The 25,435-nt window shown below is 40.2% G+C and overlaps 1 protein-coding gene across 1 annotated transcript; it reads right to left on the bottom strand.

Annotated features, from left to right (window-relative positions):
* LOC101468584 (pyridoxal kinase) lies at positions 1-25,383 on the bottom strand. Its single transcript, XM_004553556.6, has 11 exons — positions 24,281-25,383; positions 15,753-15,807; positions 12,144-12,248; positions 11,581-11,664; positions 10,127-10,161; positions 9,622-9,707; positions 6,820-6,865; positions 6,586-6,697; positions 6,274-6,410; positions 6,027-6,093; positions 1-5,645 (listed from the first exon to the last, which is right to left on the bottom strand). Exons 1-11 carry the CDS (start codon positions 24,359-24,361, stop codon positions 5,530-5,532), a joined length of 924 nt encoding a protein of 307 aa, XP_004553613.1. The 5' UTR covers positions 24,362-25,383; the 3' UTR covers positions 1-5,529.
* Between the last annotated feature and the right edge of the window lie 52 nt (positions 25,384-25,435).

The following is a 25,435-nucleotide window of genomic DNA, read 5'->3' on the forward strand; positions in this document are numbered from 1 at the left end:
TGTAATTCTTAATCTCTCTTTATTGCATTAGAACATACATTTCTCATATATATCTATATATATATATATTTATAAATGTGAATTTGTACACTACAATCTTTTATTGTAACATGTTAGAAAATACTCGTAACGCTCCAAAAACATAGCACTAAAAACAGTTACCAAACAATGATTATTACATTTCCTCATTTTGTTTTGGCCGCCGAGAACAGAAGGAAAGAAAAAGATGGTGGAGTTGAACCTGTGGATGTAGAGGAGGAGAGGACCACTGTGGCACAAGCAGGTGGGCTGTTGCAGTTTTTAATGGCAGCCAATTCATAACTAAACAGAGACGGATGAGGGGAGGCTGGGGTGTGAGGACGGGAGAGCATGGATAGCCACGCAGGAATGAGTCACATGACCACGTAAGCCAGAGAGACAAAGGATCCAATCACACAGGGTTTCACTTCAGTGAAACATTCAGAATCCTCACCGGCCGTCTGATCTGCAGTTAACTTTAAAAACGTGACACACGGTCCACAAACAGAAGCAAGTCAGTAGCAGGTGTAAACCTCAATGTTTTGGATGGTCTGAGCCTCCAGTTTGGTCTCATGTCAGTTAAATTCAATAAACTCGAGACTTCACTGGCTACATCACCCCTCCATCTAAAACACATAAAATGGTGTATTTCAACACAAACTAACATTTTTAAAAAAAATCTAAAATCTAGCAATTAGTTTTTAATGATAATAACCAGATTCAGTGAACAAAACCCCCTCAAAACTCTAAAAACCTCAAAAGATTAGCAACACCTGCTGCCTACAAAATTCAACCCGTGTACAGTTACCATGAACAAGCAGCCAGAGACCAAACCTGCGTCTTTTGTTTTTTTAACCAACTCAAAATTCAACAGAGGAATCTGAAGCAGTTGGACTTACTGAAAGCAGCGTGAGCAGGACAGACAGCAACAACATGGACACTGAGGCACGTTGAGAACAGGGAACAGCGGCGTGACAAAGCAGTGACAGCAGAAACAGTGAAAGTACAGTTTAACCATCTAACGAACACGCACACGGCAAGGCTAAGGTTTAAAAACTAGCAATACGGACAGAAGAACTGGCACTGCAGGGGTTTGCGCAGGTTTGGAGGATGTAAAGGAAGAAGAAGCAAAGTGAGGCATCAAGGGAACATTTAGGATTCAGTTCCCTCTCCGAGCAGTCCTCTAAATGTTCAGCTGGGGTTAAGGGAGTGATTGTCCTCTTGAACACACCTCTCCTCCCCTCCTCATCTTTTAACCAAAGCGTTCCTTTTCTTTTTTAACCTCCCCCTCCTCTTCATCCCACAACATTTGGCAGATTTTCTTTCCATGTATTTGCTCTTTCATTTTTACATGCGCAGACACACATACACACGAAACCCTGTTACCATAAACGACATTTACACACACATACACACACTCTCCCACGAGCAAAGACACAACAGGTGGATGCGTTTAGATCCAGTGTTACAGCGGTCGGGTTTGTTAGCAGAGCTGAAAGACGGTTGGCAAAATGCACAGACTCGTGAAGTCTGTTACTGATATGACAATCAGCGCTACAGTGACACAATATAACTGTACTGGTACAAAAGTGTTTTACAAATGAGATCGTTTTTCCCACCTATTTGTCCAAGAGGTGCATTCAGATTACCTCTGAGCACAAGTGTACAACACTGCAGTTCCCAAATGATAAATCAATTAGGGCCAGATTTATTAACAATCTGAGTTTTAATTAACTGCAAACGGTTAATTAACTGTTTGTATGCTTTATTTTTTACTTATTCCTTGTGGGGCTTTGACAAATCTCACAAGGAATGTTGCATTTTTTGGAGGGGAAGACGTTACGATGTGTACGCAATTGGTGCAGGTGGAGATCTAGAAGTTGTGAACAAAACTGTTTTGTGCTGAGGTTCGCAGGCAGGTAAATCACTGACTGCTTTATAATGCAAACTGCAAAGCTCACAAAGTCTCTGCATTCATTCTCTCAGCAGTGCGCATACACACGGAGCTCCGTGACATCATAAAGTGACTTTCATTCAGTTGTTTTTTTCTAACTTCTGTCTAGTTTTGGATCATTATTAATAAATCTGACCCACGCTGCAATTTCAAATTAGTCATTCACCAAGAAAAAAAAATACTGTTTTATAAATATTTACTGAATTTTATATTTTTTGGGTTTCATTTTTTTAGTTGGAATTAAAAGAGTCAATTTTCTGCAATTTTGTAAACCAGACAATAATTCCGCCCCTTGCACCCCTATAAACAAGATAAACATACATTTACCTACATTTAAGACATCTCATGTTTCCTTCCCTCCCCTCCTCCTCTCTGTGAGTAGTATTGTGGTATTATGATGTTAGATTCCTAAGGCAGTATCACAGTACAGTCCATAGAGAAACAACAGCAGTACAGAAATACACTGACTTGCCCAGAACCTTACATCCAGCTCAGGTGGATCACTGATGGCTTCTGGCTGTTTTTTTTTCTTTTTTTTAAGCCTCTGAATATTTGGTTGCACTTTCCAAAATTGAGGAGAAAAAAAGATTCTGGAGGTAATTTAAAACTGAAATCTCCTTTCTTGTGGTGCCCTTGTAGCGCAGTGGGCTAAGGCACATCCCAAGTTCTTGCGACATCATTGGTTTGAAACCAGCTCATGACCACTGTCGCCATTTGCTCTCCTCTCACCCTTCCCATCACGTTCCACTGTGGAAAAGCTACAGGTTATAATACCACCACTGGTTTTGGTTTTGGTTATAACAAATATTAATGTAATTCAAAAGCTGATACTGTGATTTTGAAACCCTGACATTTGACTTTATGTGTTTTTGTACAACTAAAAATTAGAGAGGCATTTTTGGGGCGCATTTATTGTTAATCACTTTTGGCTCTGGAAAATTGTTTATATTGTGACATTTGTAAGATGATGATTTAACTGAAACTGTTTGAACAGATTAAGCTGTACTAACGACTTAACTGTATTAGTTTAGTGCAAAACTAATCTTTCGTTTCAAGATTCAACTCACAGCATTTGGTTGAAATTCGACCTACTTTTACTGCACCCACAACAAACAGAACTATTTCTACATAACACACCTAATGACTACTTTTAAACATAAAGGTAATAGGAACTCGTACGCACATGCACAGACTAATTCAGGTTTCTGGTACAGATTAAGACGTGACAGAGACCACAGTGGAGTGTGATGGGAATCAAAAGCTCATTTTTAAAAATAAAAGTTTACAGAGCTTGTAGATGTTATCGATACTACTCGAGGCTTCCAGTAAATTCAGTGGCTCAACTTTCAGATATAGAGTTCTGGGCGAGAGCTGGGCCGGCAGCCGTCCGGCGTGACGTGGGTTGGTTCTGGCACTGAGGTGGCCAATTACTGAGTGGTCTACAATCAGCTGGGGACAGCTCAGGCAGCTCGGGTTGCCCATTTTTTTCATGTTGTGCTAAGATGAAAAAGGTTCAACTATACACTATGATTTTTAGACAGTTACTATCAGGTGACAACAACTAGAGGCACTGAAGCGTCTGCGAGTGCCACAACCAACCCGGACGTCTCCTGTTTGAGTGATATTGTAGTGCGTGTAGTCTATAGTACAGTAGCATCAACACAATGGTCCAATAGACAGATCAGATAGAAGATATCATACAGATGGTCCAATACAGTTATAGTACAACATCTATACATTGTGCGTTTTTTTTTTGTTTGTTTTCTTATATTTTTCAAGAGATCTCAGGGGTTAAACTTGGTCACCATTACATCACTGCTGTAAGACGGGTAAGGGATTAAAAGAGTGGTGGGCAGAGCCATAGAAAAACAGTGTTTGATCTTTAGAGTCTTGCAACTTGGCGTCAGGTGTGGAGAACCACTTCTAGAGTGCAACACTGTCAGAAATAAACAGAATATGCCAGTTTAACAGGGTGGCAGTAATAGAGCAATAAAGTAGGCAAGTTTAATAATTTTGAGGTAGAGTTTTGGAGAACTTGTTCAGTGGTTCCACAAAGAGACTTTAGTTGGGCGGCCTGCCCGGTTATAATTTGCAACTCATTTTTCAATTTTTATCCGTGGACAACTGCCTCGCTCTTTGGATGAAAGGTAAGTCACTCCTAACCCTGACCCTCTAAGCCTTTCTTCCTCTATCAGCCGGCTTACTCGCCAGATCCAGGATCCGTGATGTGTTCCATGTAGGTTCATACGTTCCATTACTCAACTACATCCACCAAAAAGATTTCGTCCCACAGTCATGCGTACTCCAAGTCAGCTGTTGACAGTAATTCTTGTTCTGCTCTGAAAATCAGCTTCGACCCAGAGGTCTGCCGTATCCTTGGCAACACTGTTTTCTCACATCAAGAGGGACCTGGAGTTGACTCCATGCAGGAGTTTGTGGAGTTTACATGTCTTTACTTGTTGGGAAAGGTTTATGTAGCCATCTAGTCCCAGTAAACTCAGATACTCTTACATCATTTCCTAATTAAATAATTTTAAATAAATAATCAGAACCTGCAGCAGGTGGAGAACTGTTTCTACTGCTCCTACGCTGAGCTCACTGCAGAGCAGAACAAGGATGGCCTGTAGATGCAGCTGATTATTGCTATTTACCATGAAAATGTTTGCATTCTTTATTGTTTTTTTTATTTTTTAAGAAAGCATGGGTGCACCTATTTTCATGTGCACGTGCATACATTTGCACGTACACATGACCCTTACTAACACCACAAATACAGTCTAACTCTGTGCGAGAGCTGTTATTCAGCAGCTGGGTCACTGTGAATAGACTGACGTGCATCCAAATACACTGACATCACTATTCAGTGTGGCTACAGGGGCAAAAAACCAGGCCAGACTGAAGAGAAGCCACAGAAACTAAACCCGAGATCGTTATCAAGTTATCCATGAGAACTTTTTGAAAAGACTTATTAATAAGTCTTATGAAACTTAAAAAAGGTAAAATATTATTTTAAACCAGAGGTAAGACTATTAACTTATCCTAGCAGCACTCCAAGGACAAAACCTCTCCCATGTTTTCTATAACAGTTGTGAATTTTGCCCAGATCTCAGTTTACCAGCTCCAAATCAATTCCACTGTCGTGCAGATGATTGAATACTGGATGATTTTTTTTTTAAAGCCATCACTCTCATTAACCTTAACATATGACATTTTGTGCTTGTGGAAGTTCCCTATCTGAGTCATCCGGAGAGCCCTAAAAATTTCTAAAGAGCTGCTGCAAAGTCCTCTCGGATACCCTGACCAAACCTTCTGTCTATCCATGGCTCTGGTTCCAAAACAGGGTTAAGGGTTAAGTTAGGGATCAGGACACTGAGGACTTCAAAGGGTTAAAGGACTAAAGGGTTTACAATACTAAGGTGTTTAAGGAGTCTGGATGATGAGTTATTGAAGTTAGGCAATGACAGTCAAGGTTTACAGTAATGAGAGATTTACCGAGATACAGGAGCTGAGAGATTTATGGATGGAGAGGTTAGTATGAGTCTTATGGGTGGGCAACGTTAGGATATGACTGTGGCCTCCGTAACTATGGCAGGATCTTCTATGTCAGCTTTACTTTGGACCATCCGCAGCTCCAGCTGGGGCGGACTGGGCCTCCGACCAGGACCTGCTAACTCTGAGGGCGAGAGGGGCAGGTAAGGGTCACACAAAATTCAATTAACCCGCAAAGTTTGATTGTGCAAAGTTTGGAATCTGAAGACAGGTGTCATGAACAAACTGCCATTCATGCAACGCATTTAAAAGCAGTTATGCAGGAGAAGCCAGTAACTGATAACAACAGGAGCAGAAATCCAGACTTTATCAATGAGCTGCTGTAGTGAGGACCCATGCAGGTAAGAAATATTACTGCTAGTTTTTATTTTTACCACCCAAAATTTTTTGAAACTCTAAAGTAAGACGCTGTTTAAACTGATTTCACATAATTGTTAGTGTTTTTGTTCATGAAATTCAAACGAGGAAAGCTTTAGACGCTGATAACTAGTTCTGTTATTCTCACCATGAGCGTAGGATATGGTCCTCTGGATAACGTGATGCATCACTGAAAACGTTTTCTCACAGGCCGTCTGAGAGACAGAAAAGAAAAAACAAAACAGTAATTTATCTTTTTTCTTCCTGACTTCAAATATGTCACCTTATCTTTTATTTACTTAGCTGTATTTCCACCATATTCCTATTCCTCAAACTTTCAGTTACTTTGGACTGAGCTCCAAACAGTTTTTCTGTGTTTGTTTGTGAGTGTGTACCTTTAGGTCAGTGGGGTAGTGATGTGTCCACGCTAGCAACATAGCAGCAAACAAGTCTCCAGTTCCTACAAAGACAGCATCCACTTTGGGAACTTCTAATCGCACTCTCTGTGTTGTCCTGCTGCCATCTGGACGAACTGAACAGCACAACAGACACACAACAGGTTAAATTCCTGTATTAACTCATTCACTGCCAGCCATTGGCAGTGAATGAGTTAAACCCATTGACTCATTCACTGCCATTGACGGCTATAGACGTCAATGGCAGTGAATGAGTTAATGTCAAACTACATTCCTAATCCTGTCGCCTACCATGACGCTGGCTGCCCAATGACACCAGGAAGCGGTCTCCCAGTCTAGAGGGAAGATCAGAGGACGTAATAACCACTGTGTCTGGGCCCATCGCATGGAGGAGGTCCATTACCTACAATCAGAACATGAGATACAGAAGTATGAAGCTGGAAAAGGCAAAAAGACAAACTCTACTTTTACAGCAAGAACTAATGTTCATGTAGAGAAGAAAAACAGGATAAGTAGATATGTTACCTCTACAGCGTCTTTCTCTGTGCTGATGTTTTTCCCCGTCAATAATCTAAAACACAAGCAAACAATCACAACAGCTGCAAAATAAATAACGTGTGAAAACATAGTTGCAACAAAGACCCTGAAGACACTAAATCAAGACTCTTTCATGAACAGAACCTGATTCAGTCTGATTCTGCAGGCATACAGACAAACCAGCAGGTGGAGTAACTTCACAATAAAGCTGTGACAGATGTGAGATTCTTAAACTGCTTAATATTACTGCAAAAAAGAGGCTGTAAGGGTTAAAAAAAAAACTTCACATGTGACTGTGGAGATCATAAAAACGTCATTTAAAACCTAAGCAGCAGATGTTACACTTTTAAGAATTTATAACAAAGAATCTGATGGCTTCTTCTGTTAGGTCCACTGAGTCCTACTATAAAGGAGGTAAAAATAAGGCTTTAAATCTTACCACGTTAAATGACTTAGTGCAGAAAATTGTTTTCTTATAGAGACACTAATATACATTCAAAAAGGTTTTCAAATAGTTTCATGTTTATTAATGTGATGAGAAAACAAACAGAACGCGAATGACATAATGCAAACTATTAGGACTGGGCTTCAACCACCATCTTTACTTTTCCACGAGCAGGCCGACTAACAAGAGGTTCAATTTAGCAGTTTCCATCAAAATGCTTCAAGTTCCAAATTATTCGAATTGTGTATTTTAAAGATCATTATATATAGCGTCAAGCTAAAACTGTACCTAATGTTAGCTGTTAGGCTATTATGCTGCTTTACAGGATGCACTAATCACTCTGCCTGGGTCCATCTCGTGGTCCATGACCTACAGATAATGGACCACTAAAACAGTTTGAACAGACTACAAAAACAAGATCAAAGCAACTGTCAGAATTTTTTTTCTTCTGTTGCTGAGCTGACAAATTACTTTCGACTTAATCAATCATTACTGTACTTGAATGGCACTAACCCTATTCTGCACTCTCCTGCTGGTATAACCTTTGAACTGGAGCGTGAATCAGACTTAAGCTTGTTCCAAAAACAGCAAAGCTCTAATGATGCAATCTCACTGTGTGATCTCAGGGTATAGAGGAGTGCTAAATACTAGGGCTGCACGATTAATCGTTAGAAAATCGCGATCTCGATTCATACTTATGTGCGATATCATTTCCAAATGACAACGATTTAAAAAAAAAAAAAAAAAAGACGACGACGATTGTACCGCATTTTGATCCGGGACGTAATCTGCATGAAAACAAGCGCTCACTCTTCCTGCTCAACAAATGACAAGGGCGGAGCCTTATACCACGTGATACAGAAGCTGGCTGCTAAAATTAGCAGGGAAAAAACAACGGAGAGCACGTCAGGGATGACGAGAAAGTGACAGGAGAAAATCCGTCCCGGTCAACCACCCAAACATCAATAACGGGAACCTTATACAGCGCTTCCCTATACCCGTCGAACTCCCGCAGGCACAAAGAAATTACGGAGGCTATCACTTATCACCTGACCAAAGATATGGCTCCCATCAACACTGTGCAAAACGAGGGATTTAGGAAAATGATCAACACCCTAGACAAACGCTACACAGTGCCGTCCCGCAACTATTTTTCTATTGTTGCACTACCTGCTCTATACACGCAGCGTCGAGCAACGGTGGAGACGGAATTTCAAGCAGTACAACATTTTGCAGCAACAACAAAACGTGAGACATTTGTTGTTTTTATGTTTATTTATTGTTTTTATGTTCAGTCTCAACTGTTACGAAGTTGATGTGCAGTTAATAAGTGCAATAAATATTTATACTGGAAAAGAGAATCGTGATCTCAATTCTAAGCAAAAAAATCGTGATTCTCATTTTATGCAAAATCGTGCAGCCCTACTAAATACACAGTGACAGAAGAAAGGATCCATCTTTATTTACACAACCGCTATTTATAAAGAAATATTTAGAGAGGAAATAAGTAACTGATTAAAGTAATGTATTTTCAAAGAACTCAAGTCATCTTGGATTTACAGTGCTTAAATTAAGAATACATAAAAGAGATTCTCATAAAGTGTGGAAGGAAAAATTAACAAGAAAGATAAGAGAGGATACAAGGGGAGCAAAGATGTATTTTTGGGACCACAAAATGGAAGTATTAGGTAACATAAGTGGCATTACATAAAGACCGTTTGCACCAATATACTCAGAAAATCAGAACAACTACAAAACCATTCAGGGAGAGTTTGTCTCAGACATGAGCAGAGGACCGTTGTAAGGACTCACAGAATGTGTGTGTGATTGCATCTGCTCACATGTAGCGGTCACTGTCAGGGAACCAGGCAATAAATAAATAAAATGAAATAAAAACACTCTTTATGAGACCGACTTGCTCACATTATTACATTACATTATTATTACTTTGCAGATTACACTTAACTTAGGGATCAGGGTTCGGAATTAAGCTGTGATGATTAAACTTACCTGTAAGAGGATTGGGAATGCATTCATGTCAATGAATGTTCTTACTAGGGAACTAAAGTAATGCATTCACTTCCTGTTTAAAAGGAGTTCTTCCTTCTTGCTGTCACCAAGGGCTGCTCATTGGTGACCATATGATCAACATCTAGTTTTTACCTTGCAATATAAAGCACATTGAGACAATGACCATTGTGAACTGGCACTATATAAATAAAACTAAACTCTGGCAATAATATAAGGCTTTGTTATGCAGTGATATTAGTCTACTAATCAGAAGGTGAATGAACAGATGGTCACAGAGTCGTCAAATTGTCAAGACTGAAAACACTTTTACTTACTCAGCCTCAAACTGGTTAGGAGTGATGATGTCAGCAACAGGAACCACCTTGTTCTTATAGACGGGATAAAGATTTTGAGGAACATACTGTGGAAACAGAGTCACACAAACACAGAGGACTTCATCTGTGGGCAGAGTTAATACAAAGCTTTTCTCTGATGTTTGTTTTCATGCTTTTACATGATCAACACAAACTGTCCGCATAATGTAATACATACACAATATAGACACACACACACACACACAGTAGATATATATACACACAGAGTGAGTCACTGTGTATATGTAATACTGTCAGATCACAATAATCCCTCTGTCATGAGAAATTAGTCTTGTAACACACCCACAGAACACGAACACAAATATATATATTTGTATAAACACACACACACACACACTTAATCCCACCCACACAAAACTGAAAGGCACAAAATTCCTTCTTAAAAACAACAGACATCAGCATGGACACACATACAACAGGGTACACGAATAATCAGTAATCTCACCATAGATCCATGATCTCCGAGGACGGGGTCACACACTGAAACGACAAAAAGATACTGAGAGTGAGAGCACACCAGCAATCAGCGCATTACATAAACACACTGCAGTGATGGGAGGCATGAAAGTGGATTTGGAGATGAGCGCATCCAAGCTGGGAATGAGACTGACAGAAAAACCTATTATCCATTTTTAAAGTATTAAAACAGAAGACCTGGAGACCCTGCTTTGGGCTATACTGTTTATTACATATCAGTTTAGGAAATGACCAATTTAATACTTTTTCTCATTATTGGAGCCTCTGCTGTGGTGAAGGCAAAAATGTAAGTTTAGTTCTGAGGGTGGAGTTGGACATCAGGTCTTGAAAGGTAACTATGCTATAACTCTGGAACTGATCTGATCAAACATCCATAAACCCATGCATCTTAACCACTTATCTAATCAGACTTTTATCCAATCCCTACTCTCCACACAAAAAAGTCACATTGAAATGCTTCCATGTGTTTCTAACTGCAGTAAAAAATGTACAACCTGTTACTGGGAAGATGTTGATGAAATAATGAACTAATAAGGCAAAGATTAAACATCCAGTAATGTTCTGATATGACAAATAAATATGTGTAATACAACCAGAAACACGCATACAATTACTCTCACTTCCATAAAACACCCATGCTGTCTTACAGTCACTGCTCTCCTATGTTATTAAAGTATGACAACATTCAAAAGCATCTCGCAGCAGCAGCAGCATGTAACACAGGATCTTCTATAAGTGCTTAGGTAAACACATTGTGCAAAACCCAATGTTTGCTTATTATTTTGAGCAGAGGCAGTAAGTCTCACTGTGTATCTACTATTACAGTGTCCACAGGCAAAACTGCAACAGTCTTGATTTGAGTCAAACTGAGTGGTGTGACATGAGAAAAAAATCCTTCAGGCTACAGAGTCATCCCTGGAGTGAAGTGGATCTACTTTGAATAAGCTGGTTAAACAATAAATGCCTTTGCTGCCTCACCAAAAATGTGTTTAAACTCTGATAACGAAGGCTTGGCTTGAATGTAAAAGCATTCGGCCCAGGAGCCAAACCTCTCATCTTGATAAATCTGAGACTGACCTGTGGAAGGACGCTGCGGTTGTTTTTGTCCCTCCCACTCTGTCCTCCACCACATCTACCACTCTAAAAGAAACCTGTTTTTCCTCTGAATTATTTACTTAAGTTTAAGTTGAAATCCCCAGTAAAAAGACACTTTTCTTAAAATTAATTAAAAGTATGACCAAAACAATCTGATTGCAGTTTTTGCCATAACTGAGCAGTTCTACTAACTGCAAGAATTTCCTAAAGGTAACAAAGGTTACAGCTTTATTACAGCCAAATGCTCAGTCACAGCAGTGGATCTTTTGTTGCATTTAATGTGATTCTTGTGCCCTTCTCACTCTGTGAAACCATGTGTTTGCTTACCGTACACCAGGTTGGGATTGGCTCTCTTTAGCTCCTGAACAATGTCCACCACCATCTCCAAGAAGGACGTGTCTCTGGTGTACCCTGCAGACATCACACACACACACACACACACACACGGAAGAGACAGAGCAGAGAAATTATTATAGGCTGTGTATGAAAAGATTCATAACTAACTATACTTTTTGATTTCTGTTAAAAACTGTAAACTTAAACTGCTCTGTATCTCAATAATGGCACCCAGTTGAACTTAAACTTACTTAAATCCAAACCGATTCTCAGATTTACCTTAAAAAGTTTTTACAGAAGAAAATTGTGACTTCTTATCTCTTTTTTATTCCCGTGGTCAAAATTGATCTACTGCTTTGATAAATGTAGATAACATGTGTTATCTACATTTGGCACACAAGTACATGATGCTAAAAAAAAGTAAGAAGACTGCAAGGAACTTATTTAAATTTAACCTCAGGGGGATCTAAAAATCAACTCTGATTAAACTAAATTAAACTGTCCAGATATCTGCATTTTGAGCAGCGGTACATGTGAAAAAGTAGGACACCCACCTGTTAAAACATAGTCATAGTGGTGCACGTTGTTCAGTTTGATCCCCTCATAAAGAACGTGAAGCTCATCTGCTGTCAAGACCTGACCTTTCCAGTGAGAATATCCTTCAGAAAGCACAGGAGAGATGTTACTGTGTTTGCTGTGAAGAGACCAGTGGATAAAACACACTTCTCCTGCAGGGAAATGTGAGCTTTTCAACCAATTCACAACAAGTAAATCAAAGAAAGTTTAAATGAGAATCAAACATGACGTGATGTGATTAGAAAACTGTACAATGATACTTTAATTAGTCGAGCCTCTCTCTGTGTGAGTTTGCTCCAGTCCCTCTTTCAGATTACTTCCTGTTTTATTCTGAAGGTCAGACCCTCGTGTGGTTTTCTTTCCTCCTTTATTATTTGTATTTTTTAATGTTTGCTTAGGCTCAACTGTTCCCTATTATTCCTCCCTTCCTGTCTGTGTCTATGCCCTCAGTCTTTTTCAGGGTTCACACACAGGATAACTTTTCTACCCACATTTCATAATATCTAATGTTTCATTATATCACATCTTATTCACTGACATATCAAGATTTTACATTTAATATCTCATTTCAATTAAACCTTGCAAACATCATCCAAAGGATAAGACAAACACCCTGATCATAAATTCCTGAGAAGGTCTTTGTGCCCCAGACATGTCTTTACCCCACAACCCAGAATTTGAATCTAATTGCATGAAGAACGCACACACATACATGCACGCACACACAGACACACACACACAAACACACAGCAGACCTGATACCTGCAGACACAGTATCTGGTTAGACAGGGACAGAGTGGAGGCTAGCAGCAGGACAAAGACGTACATGCTCCACTACACACACACACACACACACACACACACACACACACACACACACACACACACACACACACACACACACACACTGTGTTTGTGTGTTGCCTCAGCATGTGCTGAATACTGTATACAGGTGTGCATGTATGTGAAGTGGCCACAAGCATATAAGCCAGTGTGGAGGGTGTCTGTCTGCACATGACAGGTTTGCTGCAAGCTGGTGACGTCGTGGCTCCAGGTGAGTCACAGCCAGGTCACGTGGTTGTGGTGGGGGTTCTGGTTGCTAAGCAACAAGCCAGGAGAAAGCCAAAGGGGGCTAAGAAAAGAGATGAGCAGTCAGAGTGGTGTGTGCGTGAGAGGGAGGGCAAAATGAAGGCAGGCCTTCAGATAAGAGCTGCTTCTGACGTCATCGCACGCTGCTGTCGCAATTTCCCAACGCCCGCTGCTGTTTACTGCTGCGTCGCATGGCCGCTCCCAGCGTCTCTCTCTCTCCATCATCTCTCTCTTTGATTCATTTTCTCTCCTCTCTCCAGTTTTTTTCCTCTCTGTTCACCTTCTCTGCCCCTCTCCTCAGCCGCTCTTCTCTCCCTTTTCAGATGAAAACGTCTTCTTCAATATATCACACCAAATTACACACTCTCCTCTGAGAAATTGCAAATGTAAGATCTGATTAAAGTCTGAGGCATTTCTGCGTTAAGGTCACTCAAACAGAATCCCACAATTGATGTGAGGACTTTTTCTTCTCTTCTCCACAACACACCGTCCTCAGCTGTATCACTGTCTACTCTGCAAGTGGATTGATAATAACAGTGAGCTTACAACCTGTGATTAGATTACTCACTCCTGGCTTTAACTCGTCCCCAAGGGTTTAAATTGAACTCCAGTAATTCTCTAAGACAAGAAATGCAAGAAAAAACTAATTTCAGAAGGACTGTGTGGAAAATTCTGGAGTTGGCTCAACTTTTCCTGCAAAACTATCCAATGTCATCCGGAAAGTGATAATGAAAAAGGTGACACTGATTCAGTAATTCACGGTAAAGGAGCTCCAGCCTGTACTGAGTGTATAAGAGAACATACTATTCAGAAGTTGGACATTTCTCTTTTGTAAATTATTTTTTGTATGTCCTATGAAATATTCTAAAGAGAAACCGGATTTCTGATTTTCGTGAGCTATAGGTGATAGTTATCTAAATTAAACCCAAAAAAGGCTTCAAATTTTTCACTGTGAGATTTCACTATATATGCACCAATAGGACCCAAAAGCAGGACACAGAAAAAGGTAAAGAAACAGAAGATAGACATTAAATAGCTATTTACAAAGATCAATCTCAGTGGGTTTGGGGTTTTCTTGAACCAGCTAACACAAAGAAAGCCTACTTAAGTTGAATCTAACCTCTCAGGTACATAAACTTTCTTTAAAGCTCACATGTCTGTCATGAAACGTGACCTAGGCAGTAGTTGAAAATACTGAAAAAGGCTGCAACAGGCAAATATAAATACCACCATCTGCTGCTGCTACATTTAAGCTCCAGGCTCGCCCACATGACACTTATCCTACAAAAACTCCTACAATTATGTTTAGCCTCAGTCTGCAACATCACCACAGGTCACTTTCACTGTTTTTAAGCTCACTATTATCTGTGTCGATAACAACTCCGTACAAAACAATCTGAGGCTGACTTCAAAGCAGTTCACTCGTCAATCAGACTTTCAGCTTACAGCTAAGTCAGCAGTAACCGTATGGAATCGGTTGCATTAAACCATAACACGAGGGGGTCGCACTGTCTTTTAGGTCACGTGAAATCAGATATGCAGATAAATTAGTTTACCACCCACAAACAAAATCAAACCTTTGTTATGATCTACTATTTCTTGACTCCACTATGAAGCAACAAGCAACAGCTGGACAAATATGTTTGTTTTCACAGCTGATTCATTCTTCAGATTCAGTTAGCTTGGATTCCATGAAGTGGGGCCACACATCAGTGCGACAAAGGAGACACGGTGCAGATTATTCACTCACGTCTGGCAATCAGATCCAAATATTATGGCTAAATGTGACAGAGAGATGATGCAGACAGCCCAGAGGCGATGTCTGCATCATCTCTGTAACAAGATGCATCATCACTGCAATCATACAAGTTCCTTCAAATCAAATTAGTTCTGTCACAAGTACGCCTTTGCAGAAATTTTACACATCTCTTTCAATTATACTGATTAGATTTTAAACTTTGAGAGTCATCAATAAACTTTCATAATTATTTAACCCCTTAACATACAGCTAATAAGCTTAAGGATGTAAAAAAACAAAACAGTTTTACTGGAGAGCCAATTAAGCAACTTCAGATTTTCACGGCTCATATTAAAAAAATCTCATAAAAGTATAAAAATGAATTTTTCATGAAATGGGATCTTTAGATGATTCTTCTTAAAGAGAATAGAGATGGCACCAGATCAGCAGCATCATGTCCAATAAGAGAGAGACAGAGATGGAGCTTGTATAAAATGTGAATGGCGTTCATCTCCCTGCAGCTATATCTGTGTTTCCAAGCTGTTCTGGTGTCTGAGCATGCAGCCGCTGACCTCCACAGAAACTCATTTATCTGTCGAGTCGTCAGCCTCGGCACGGTCGCTGCCTCGAAGGGAACCATGTCTGTTAACACTCGCCAACACCTCATCACGACACCGAGGGAACTGACTGACTCACACACACCCACATAAAGCAGGCACGCACGAACTGAGAGATACACAGGCTAAGTCAGTGGCCTGACCTGTATGGTTGGAGAACTGGACGGAGTTGATTGAGTCCACCTCAAACCCTAAAAGCTGAAAACAGAAGACACAGAAAGAAAACAGTTGTCAGAAGATATCAGGAGAACACACTTTTACAGCTCGGCTGTGTTTTAAAGACTTCATTCTGTAGTCTCAGGCTGCTGGTGTGTCTCAGGTACCACAAGGAGTTCACTGGTGATGATGTGTGAGGCACCAGGTTATGACATTAGTGAGATATACTTATTCCTAACAAAGCTTTCATCTTTTCAAAGACCGAGAGCATTATGTCTTAACTGGAACATTGCTGGAATATTGATGCTTTCATTGTGGAGGAGTTGGACCCTCGGGCAGCACAGTGATGCCCAGTGGTTAGCTTTGTTGCCTAACAGCAAGAAGGTCCTGATCTAGCTGGGGCCTTTCTGTGCAGAGTTTGCATGTATTCTGGCTTCTCTCACGGTCCAAAGATATGCCGTTAGGGGGGGTTAGGTTAATTGGTGATTCTGAATGTGAGTGTGAATGGCTGTTTGTCAGTCTGTGTTAGCCCTGCGACAGACTGGCAGTGTACTAGAACAATTATTAAAAAGATTTAGAAATATGGTCATTACATCGTCATGATTCCATCACCATGTTTGGTTTGCATATTAAAATATTTAATCTGAGTTTTCTCCACAAGTAAGGGTTTATTGGTTGCGGCAAAGCAGTAATTGCCCACCTTTGAGCAGTGGGAGAAATTATCTGTGATGACTTAACCAAGTTAATTTTCTTCATGAAAGCAGAACAAGAACAGAAGGGCAGACACATTGGTTTCTGGGTGAACAGTTTGATTGAGTTTAATGTATAATGTGTTACTTCTCCATTGTGTCAAGTCAACCTCAAAGAGAGGATAGTCATTTGTCATTTTTAATGCAAAGGCTCACTAAAGAACAGTCCTTCTCAGGTTGACTTTGGCGGTTCAGTTGTAGCTAACTAGATAGCCTCAGTGCCTTTGTTTTGTGTTTGTGATATTAAATCAACATAGTAAAGCTGCAAAATAATGAGCTGAAAATACTTTAGTACTGTAAAGTTGAACATGAAAAAGTCAAACTGCAATGGAGGGAAAAAGAAACACACTGTTAGACTTCATTTAACCTTGATGGATATACAGACATCGTCTAAATGTAACTTCTGCTGAAGTCTGCACACAGATCTGCAAGAAACAGCTCGTGGTGTCCTCACTCTCTCTGTTTCTTAACAGATTTGTTTTTATAAATTACCCCAGAGAGAGAGAGAGAGAGAGAGAGACACCCACACATGGCTCATCCACGTGCTGAGTTAATTGTTATCTGAATGTCTTTATTTTAATTGAGCTAAAGCTGGCAGAGTGAATGAGGTCTTTGTTCTTTTCAACTGACTGTGACTTTGAGATACAAGAATCCTCTTTCAGAGAAGAGCTCCTCCACCCACCCAGGAACACAGTGTAGATATTAACTTTGACCTTGTACGGGTTTCTGAAAGGTGGGACACTGTATTTATTTCAGCAGCGTGAAGCATTCAGAAAACACGATTAACATGCAGAACAATTCACTGCAGTCACATTACACTCCTGTGCACACAGAACTGAATGAATTATGACCTTTTTTGATATATTAATATTTGCATTATCCTTCAAGGAGAGTCTTCTGTTGTCCTAACTTACAGGACTGTCAGTGATCATGTTACACTTTAAACCTCAAGTGATCGTTGCCTTGCCAAAATATTTAATACAAATTTCCTAAATAAAGCGAGGTAAATGGCTAAATGTGGCAATGAAAATTGCTCCCTGTGTAGCTACAGAGCAGATTTCCAAAAGGGATCAAGCCCACTGTTGTCTGGACATCCTGGTGTCCCTCTCTGTCTCTCTACCTGGAGCCAGTAGTTGCCTTTACAGACGAAAACACCTGCTAGTCTGGGACTAACTTCCTACTGGATGTCCCTGACTCCCCTACCCCAAACACTCTATTTCCCCCTCTTAAAAAACAGTTTTTAATGTTAAAATAATCCAAATTGTAATTACTGACCAAAGCAAATTCGACTGCAGTTTCTCTATAATCAAACAACTGCTGCTGTTTGACTTGTTATTGTATATTTTTAATCTAAATATCATACTAGTATTTTGGTTTACTGCAAAGTACATGCTGTCCAAGAAGTCAGTGCTTCAGTTCTGATAAACACTCATTCATTTTATGTAACTTTCACAATAAGTTGTTTGCTATTTTTACATTATAAGAAAATTAATAAACAATTGCCCCATAACTTTAACGTTTCAATATCAATGTAAAATAATATGCAGAACATTTGCAGCATTTTGGACTGCATGTACCTAAAAAAACATGGCAGCTTTGAGCATAACGCTACTTTCAATCCTATTCAAGATATAAGACTGTTGTTACTCATAGTAGTAGTGGGTGTGGTCAATAAATGCATGATGAGGTTGGATTTTACCATTTAGGAATTCTTTCAGCTTCAGTTTTCAAATTTCAGTCAATTCAGAAGTGATTTTGAGCTTCCAGCCTATCACCTCCCGTCTGTTTGGAAACATCTGTTTCTTTGCTGTGACTACACAAACTGTCACTGACATTTATCGCAGCGTGTTCTTTTGCCTCAGCGTGGATCCAAATTGTCCGTTGATGCAAAACCGTGTATTTACAGCGGATGTACATGGGTGGGTCTAAGAATATGTTATTTAGGTCACATCTTCCCGTGCTCTATTCATGGGCCTCAAGTCACTGACAGACTGTTTGCACCGCTGCTGACGGGAAAGCTTTCACTCAAGGCGAGGATCTTAACAGATTTTAAAAAATTAAACATTTTGCCTTCTTGGAGAAAAGCTTTTGGTAAATTCCCCCTGCGAGGAAGCCCCTTTCACAGCTGACGAAAGACGAGTTCAATTAACGAGTTGCACTTCTGGCTCATCACATCTGAGGCAACACAACAGCTAATTTTACTGCATCGTGACTTCGCTGGCACCATCCTTCTGCAATGACTGTTCAGTTCAGTTTGATTTATATAACAGAGTGAGAAATAAAAGTCAGCTTTTCTCCCCTATTTGGAAATGCCCATACCTGTGGGTGCATGTCACTAAAGTCTGATATAACTTAAAAGTTTTATAATAAGGATCAGTTATTCCACTTTAACTGCTACACTCTTCTCTTGTGCAGTTACTCTGGACATTATTTTTGAAAGAACTATTCCTTTCCACTTCTGGCACTTAAAAGAAATCAAGATGTAAAATTTATATGTACTCATTATTTTTTAATGTTAAAAAAAATCGCTATTTGATATTATGGAGGGTGCCAGTGCCCTTGAATGCTGTTTCTATGTGAAAGCTGAAGCTTTAACTTTAAGGCAGCCTGTCTCCATCTTTTCTGACGTCATTAGGAGGAATCCTGTGGCAGCCAATCAGAGCCCTGCTTTCTCATGTTGCCGTCTCCCGGCTGCTGACATGCCACAGATTCTCCGTCGTGACAAGAGAGAGGGATGCCCGGCACGCTCGCTGACATCATTGTCATCACCATCATCATCTTCTTCTCTCTGATCTGTGACACCAGCTGAATCATGGTTGTTACTGTGCATGGTGAGACTTTCTCCTTCATTGACCTGTGGGTTTTCCATTGAAGTCTAAATTTAACACACTGCCCTTTTTTTAATTAATTAATTTTTGCTTATGTCCACAAGCATCAGCAGTGGTTCATTCACACAGTCTGTCTGCCGCAATCACCATCCAGACACACTCATTATACACACTGGCACCATGAGCAGCTCCTAGAAAATGTATGTTCTTGCAGACTCTTGATATTCTAACACAAATGCTGGCTCTCTTAGCAAGGCTTATCAGTGTATTCATAATGGACACCATGTTCAAGCATGAGCGTGTTAATTATTGCACCAGGACACTCTGCATTGCAGAACAATATCAATTTTGTAATTCTTTCATCAGATCTGGGACCATATGTCTCAGACACTCGGGTGAAGAGAGATGCTAAGCGGTTAACTGATCACCACCTGGTGAGTTGGATCAGGTGGCAGAGGAGGATAGTGGACAGCCCTGGTGCACCCAAACCTAAACCTATTGTGCAGGTGCACTGAGAGAATCCAGCAGAGGCAGAGGCGCTGGTCCACAAAATCTTCAATTCCCACCTTCAGCAGAACTTCAAAAGCATTACAATGAATATCAGAGACATTGAGACTGAATAGACCATATTTTGTACCTCCACTGCCGAGGCAACTGCACAGAATTGCAGCCACAAAGTAGTGGATGCCTGTTATTGAAATAGTCCCTAAACCAGATGGTGAAAGGATCCATCATGCTCAAGAACGAGTTGTACTGGGCTTGGTTACCCGGAGGTATATCAGAGGTAGCTGACAGATAGCAGCAAGCTAAGAGTGTGGCTCTGACAGCAGCTGAAGCAAAAACATGCATGTGGGAGGATCTTTGTGAGGCCATGAAAGAGTTTAAGTTGGTTTCAGGCAATTCAAAAGGGGAAAGTAATGCTCCAATCACAAAAACAGACAGGTGAGGTGGTTCAGGTATCTGACTAGGATGCCTCCTGGGCTGAGGTGTTCCAAGCATGCCCTGTCAGGAAGCACCAGGGTAGACTCCAGGCACAGTGAGTAAATCTTTCAGCTGGTCAAGGAATGCCTTAGTATTCCCCCCAAATGAGCTGATGGAGGTGGCTAAAGAGAGGGATCTGAGCATCTCAGCTAACGCTGCATTACCGTTGTGTTATAAAATAATATTAAGGAGAAACTGAAGAAAAAAAACAACCTACAACCCAGCAAATTTGTTACCTATTCAGACGTTTATCATGAATCCAAAACATCAGTCTTGAAAACTTAGGGACAAGTGTCAGTGATCCTACTCACCTAAGCTGTAAGCAGCCATAATGACAATTTTTTACAGTACACTTTACATTGCACTAGTTAAGACTGCTTTAGTATTAGCCTTGTATAAACAGGCTTAACCAGGCGTAGTAGTTGAACATTAGTGTCTCTACTGGACTCTGGTGACATGCATCAAAGCCTACAAGTCACTGGGATAACCGCAAAATTCACCCTGGGGTAATGCAAGCTAAAAATAAACCTGAACCTTCTTACAACAAGCTCCAGTCTTTCAGGGTGATGTACTGTACTGTTGGCCGATAATGCCTCACTACCACTACTGACTGCATCACTACTGGCACACTAAAATTATAACCATCCTCAGTGTAATCAAGATAATCACAGGCTCAAAGCAATCCGTCTGCATCATCCTATGTCCTGGTTTAAATGTGCTATACAGTAAATAAAGGTGATATACTGTAAACATCAGAGATCCTAAAGGAAAAGATTTTCACTGTCAGTTGATGGCAAGAACACTAGGTCTCTAGGTCTCACATATCAAATTAACTATAAAGGACCAACTTTAGACTCTAGATTCAAACGGTGCATTATGTGAAACAAAAGAGGAAAATTTCTTAGGAAAAAAGAAAAAATGGCAGATGTACAAAAAGGCAAATTTAAGATAAAAAATGCCAAGTTCACAAGAAGCAGGGAAACTGACAAGAAAATTGTACAATGGCATTTCTTAACTTCTGAAGAAGTAAAGTTGGAAATAAATTAACATACTTGAAATCCTAGTTAGATAAATAACTCTAACAAAATGCTATGAGGACACCAAACCAACCAACATCTTTCCAATGTTGTGATGAGGCAGCCACATTATAATGTGTAATGAAATGATTTTCATTTTATGAATCTGGAAAAAAAAAAGTCCGACCTGAGCAATTCAGAACCAGCTGAACATTTGTTATGATCAGCTAACAAATGTTATATATCATATGATATCCAAAGACCATTACAAAAAAAATTACCTTCACAGTACGAAGACTTTCTGAGTTACAGGCTATTAATCTGCCTAGTTTTTTTTTCTTCAAAACATCTTAAGTACAAGATACTGCTGCATTAAACTTTCATTTTACATTTATTAAACAGCATGTGGTTTGTTATCAGACAAAACTCTGTCACAGCAAAGTTGTTCCCACTGTTAAATAAGTTGCTCTACAACCTTTATCATTAGTGCAACACTTTGTGATGAAGACAACTTCCAGCTTCCTTTTACCTCCCTATTGGGCTTGAGTACTGTTAATACTTAACACTATTCAATGATGGTGATAGGACTACTGGTGGGATGTAACGTAGTACTTCTGCTCAATTCTTTTGTGTGGTACGTTAATAAACTACTTAGCAATTACTATCATAGTTAGCCCAAAAAATCATGGAATCATGGTGTCTAACCAGGTATGGCCATCAAGTACAAAATTATCTTACAATTTTTAGCAAATCTGTGATAACAGTATTTCTGCTGATATAAAAACTCTCTGACTTTTAAGTAAAAGTATAACACAACTGTTTATTTTAATAAAAAAGTATGTCACATAAAAACATTTCACCAAAACAATTAAATGCAGTTCCCGCTCATGGTGTCGCTTACCACCAATACATTTATTAAACTACAAGGTTCCAGTCCAGTTGACCTTCATCAGGTAGATGATTGTAATTTAACAACCTAAATGTATCAGCAATAAGCATTTTTCTTTCACCTGTTACACACTCAGGTGAACAGAGATTTTGAATTAATAGCTTGTCCCTAATAAAACTAAAATGAAATATATATTCTACCCGGGATGGTGTATCTTGGGTCAAGCTTTTCAACCAGTTTCCTAAAGCCCTACTTTGCCACACCATGTAACCACATCAGTAAATTACATCCATTTTGCTCTTCCTGACACTTGGAGTACAGCTCCATGTGTCTTTCCAACTGTGTCCTTGTTGTTATTATAACTACCCTTTTACTAAATTTCTCTCAGTTTCAGACATGTGTGCGCTTGTCTTGTGTTATATCAGGGTACCACTGATATAACACTGTATAACCATGTAAATAAAATTTTCAGTATTACTGTGAATGATGAGACGTGGTGCAGCTAATAGCTATGACTGCCTTCTTTCATTTGCCTTCTTTGTATTGATGAAACTCGTTACATCTACTTTGACCTATTGTAATTATTAATTATCAAGTTCTCCCTGAAAAGCCTTGATCTCAAATAGAGGCCATATTTCTCCAATATCAGCCTCTTTCCAGACTGCAGGCTTATTTGCAGTTCCTACAGTTTCCAAAAGTTGAATGGAAGGCAGAGCCTTGAGCGATCAGGATCCTCTGCTGTGGAAGCAGCTTCCAGTTTGGATTCAGGAGACAAACACTTTTGTTTGTTTCCAGTTCCTGAGCCAATTTCTGCGGGAGGTATTTTCCTGGTAAATGGGAGTTCTTTGTTCCCATTGTCACCAAGTTCTTGCACATCATTTGCGGTTTGTTCTGTGGTGTTGTTGGTCTTTCTACTTCTACTACTTTAAATTTTACAAATGATACTCTGCATCATTTATATTAAAGCTTTGGTTACCTATTATGTTCCAGAATTGAAACTAGAAATATAAAGGTATATTATGCAGTATTATTATAGAAAAGGTACCCAGCAGATGCACTAATGTATCGTATGCTATTCTGCACAAGTAGTCCTGTTACTTAAGTTTTATTTTGATCAAAAACTTCTATAGCATTACTTCAGTCAGATTAATACTTTGATTATGACTTTTAGCTATATCAATATAAATAAAGGGCTTGAAAATCATGCCCAATCATTTCTTTATTTTAATTCTGGCTCAATATTCACACTTGCTTTCCTTAAGGAAATCTAATGTCAGGGGGTGCAATCCAATTCACAAGGAAGACTTTCAAATTGTAGTAAAGCAGGGTATAGTTTAAGGGTTTTTTCACTGCGATATTTGTTTTGTAATGACAATAATAGGACATATTATAACTGCACTGGTTTTGTATGCAAATCCTCAGGCTGTTGATCACTGTTGGATGATTCATTCAAAAAGTACTGGTAGGCTACACGTTTTTATACAGCTTAAATATACAGCCTCGTGTTTTCTCTCCACGGATTATGATGAAGAACACCTTGCTCCATTATCGGACACCCTCAATGACATGTGTCGCGCCGCAATTTCTCTAGCAGATAACGACTTTCCTCTTCATTTGGTGGCTAAATGTGCAGATAACGAAGACGCTGGTAGAAAAAAACACCTCTGCTGATTAACATTCCCATCTCTGATAAGGATGCACAGGTTTGGGGGGGTACACCTGTCGTCGCGGCTGTCCCTCAATATCTGGGCTACTACACAGTTATTTTTAGATTCTCGTTGCACATCTAACATCGCCGTCGATTATGTCCGCTTTTCACTCTCACAGCTGGGAAATTACAACTAACCGGAGCCATAAATAAACGCATCCAAGACTGTACTAACTTTCCACCATCTAATTAGCCATTTACACGTTCCTGTTTGGCGCTGATAAGAGTGCCGCAGTCGGATTTTGTTGGCAAAGGGCAGTGAAACACGTCAGACAGGGTCGTGTCCGATAACGAGCGTCTGGTCGCTCGTTGTCCGAAAACGGGTGCATGCAAATTGTATTTACCTGTAACGGGAAAGAGGCGCTCTTGTTGCCCACATATCCCCGGACTACATGGCTCTGTATGGACAGGACGCGGCATTCCATGGCGGCTCCCGGTCAGCCGAGGAAGAGATGCAGATAAATATTCTCCGTTATTCGACGAGAGTCACGTCTTCACATAACAACACCGGGAAAACACAGTTTGAACGCAACGACCGCACCGCCGGTAGGGAAAGTGGAAACGGTAGTTAGCCTGCTGGCTAGCGGCTGTGCGCGCGCGTACGTCTGTGTGAGCGCTGGTTGTAGCCGGAGCCCTTAACGAGTGATGGAGAGCGGTGACGTCGGGAGGTGGAGAGAGGGGTGTCGCGCGGATACGCCAATGATACACACGCGCGCGCGCACACAAACAGCGGGAACCGTTCTATTTACGGTAAGCGCTGTGTGTACTTTGTGCAGTGTTGATATCAAAGTCCTTCGTGTGTTGACCCAGGCAACCGAACGGTCGCGCGCAGCAAGGACAAAATTTACACACATACACGCACGCGCGCTCGCCGTAATTCTACACAGGCATTCTGTGTGACCGCCTAACGACTGACGTCAACACCACTAGCGCATCCCCGTCAGCACAGCTGGATTTGAATGAATGAGCTCTTATTTTTTCTATTTAGTTCTATTTAATTCTATTCTGTATACAGCCGAATTATTGTGGATAACATTTTACATTAACTTATTATTCAGATGCAGGGTAAAATAAATGATTAACACGTAAATGGCCAAAGCAAGAGCAAAATTTAGGATTTGGATTTTTTTTAGGATGTAGTTTGGTGCTGTGTTCCTTTTTTTTTGGCGTTTTATGACTCACACCATCTCTATGACAGAGTCGTGACTGAGGGATGGTGGGTGGGGGCTGGGGGTTTGAAGTGACAAGTGCTGCTTCTGTCACCACATGCCAAAACTGAGAGAGGCAACACAGAAAAAGATAGCTCACATATGCAGAGAATACAGAGAAATGTGAGGGTGTAAGGTGCAGAAACAGAGAGGTATATGGAAGATAAATGGAGCCAAATGAGAGCGATGTGGCTGACAGCTCCATCTGCTGTTCAATGAGGCATTGTGTGTTATACTTTAATTGCGTCTCTCTCTCTCTCTCTCACACACACACACACACACACACACAAA

Source organism: Maylandia zebra, linkage group LG13 (assembly GCF_041146795.1).
Source record: "Maylandia zebra isolate NMK-2024a linkage group LG13, Mzebra_GT3a, whole genome shotgun sequence".
Classification (NCBI taxonomy): Eukaryota; Metazoa; Chordata; class Actinopteri; order Cichliformes; family Cichlidae; genus Maylandia; species Maylandia zebra.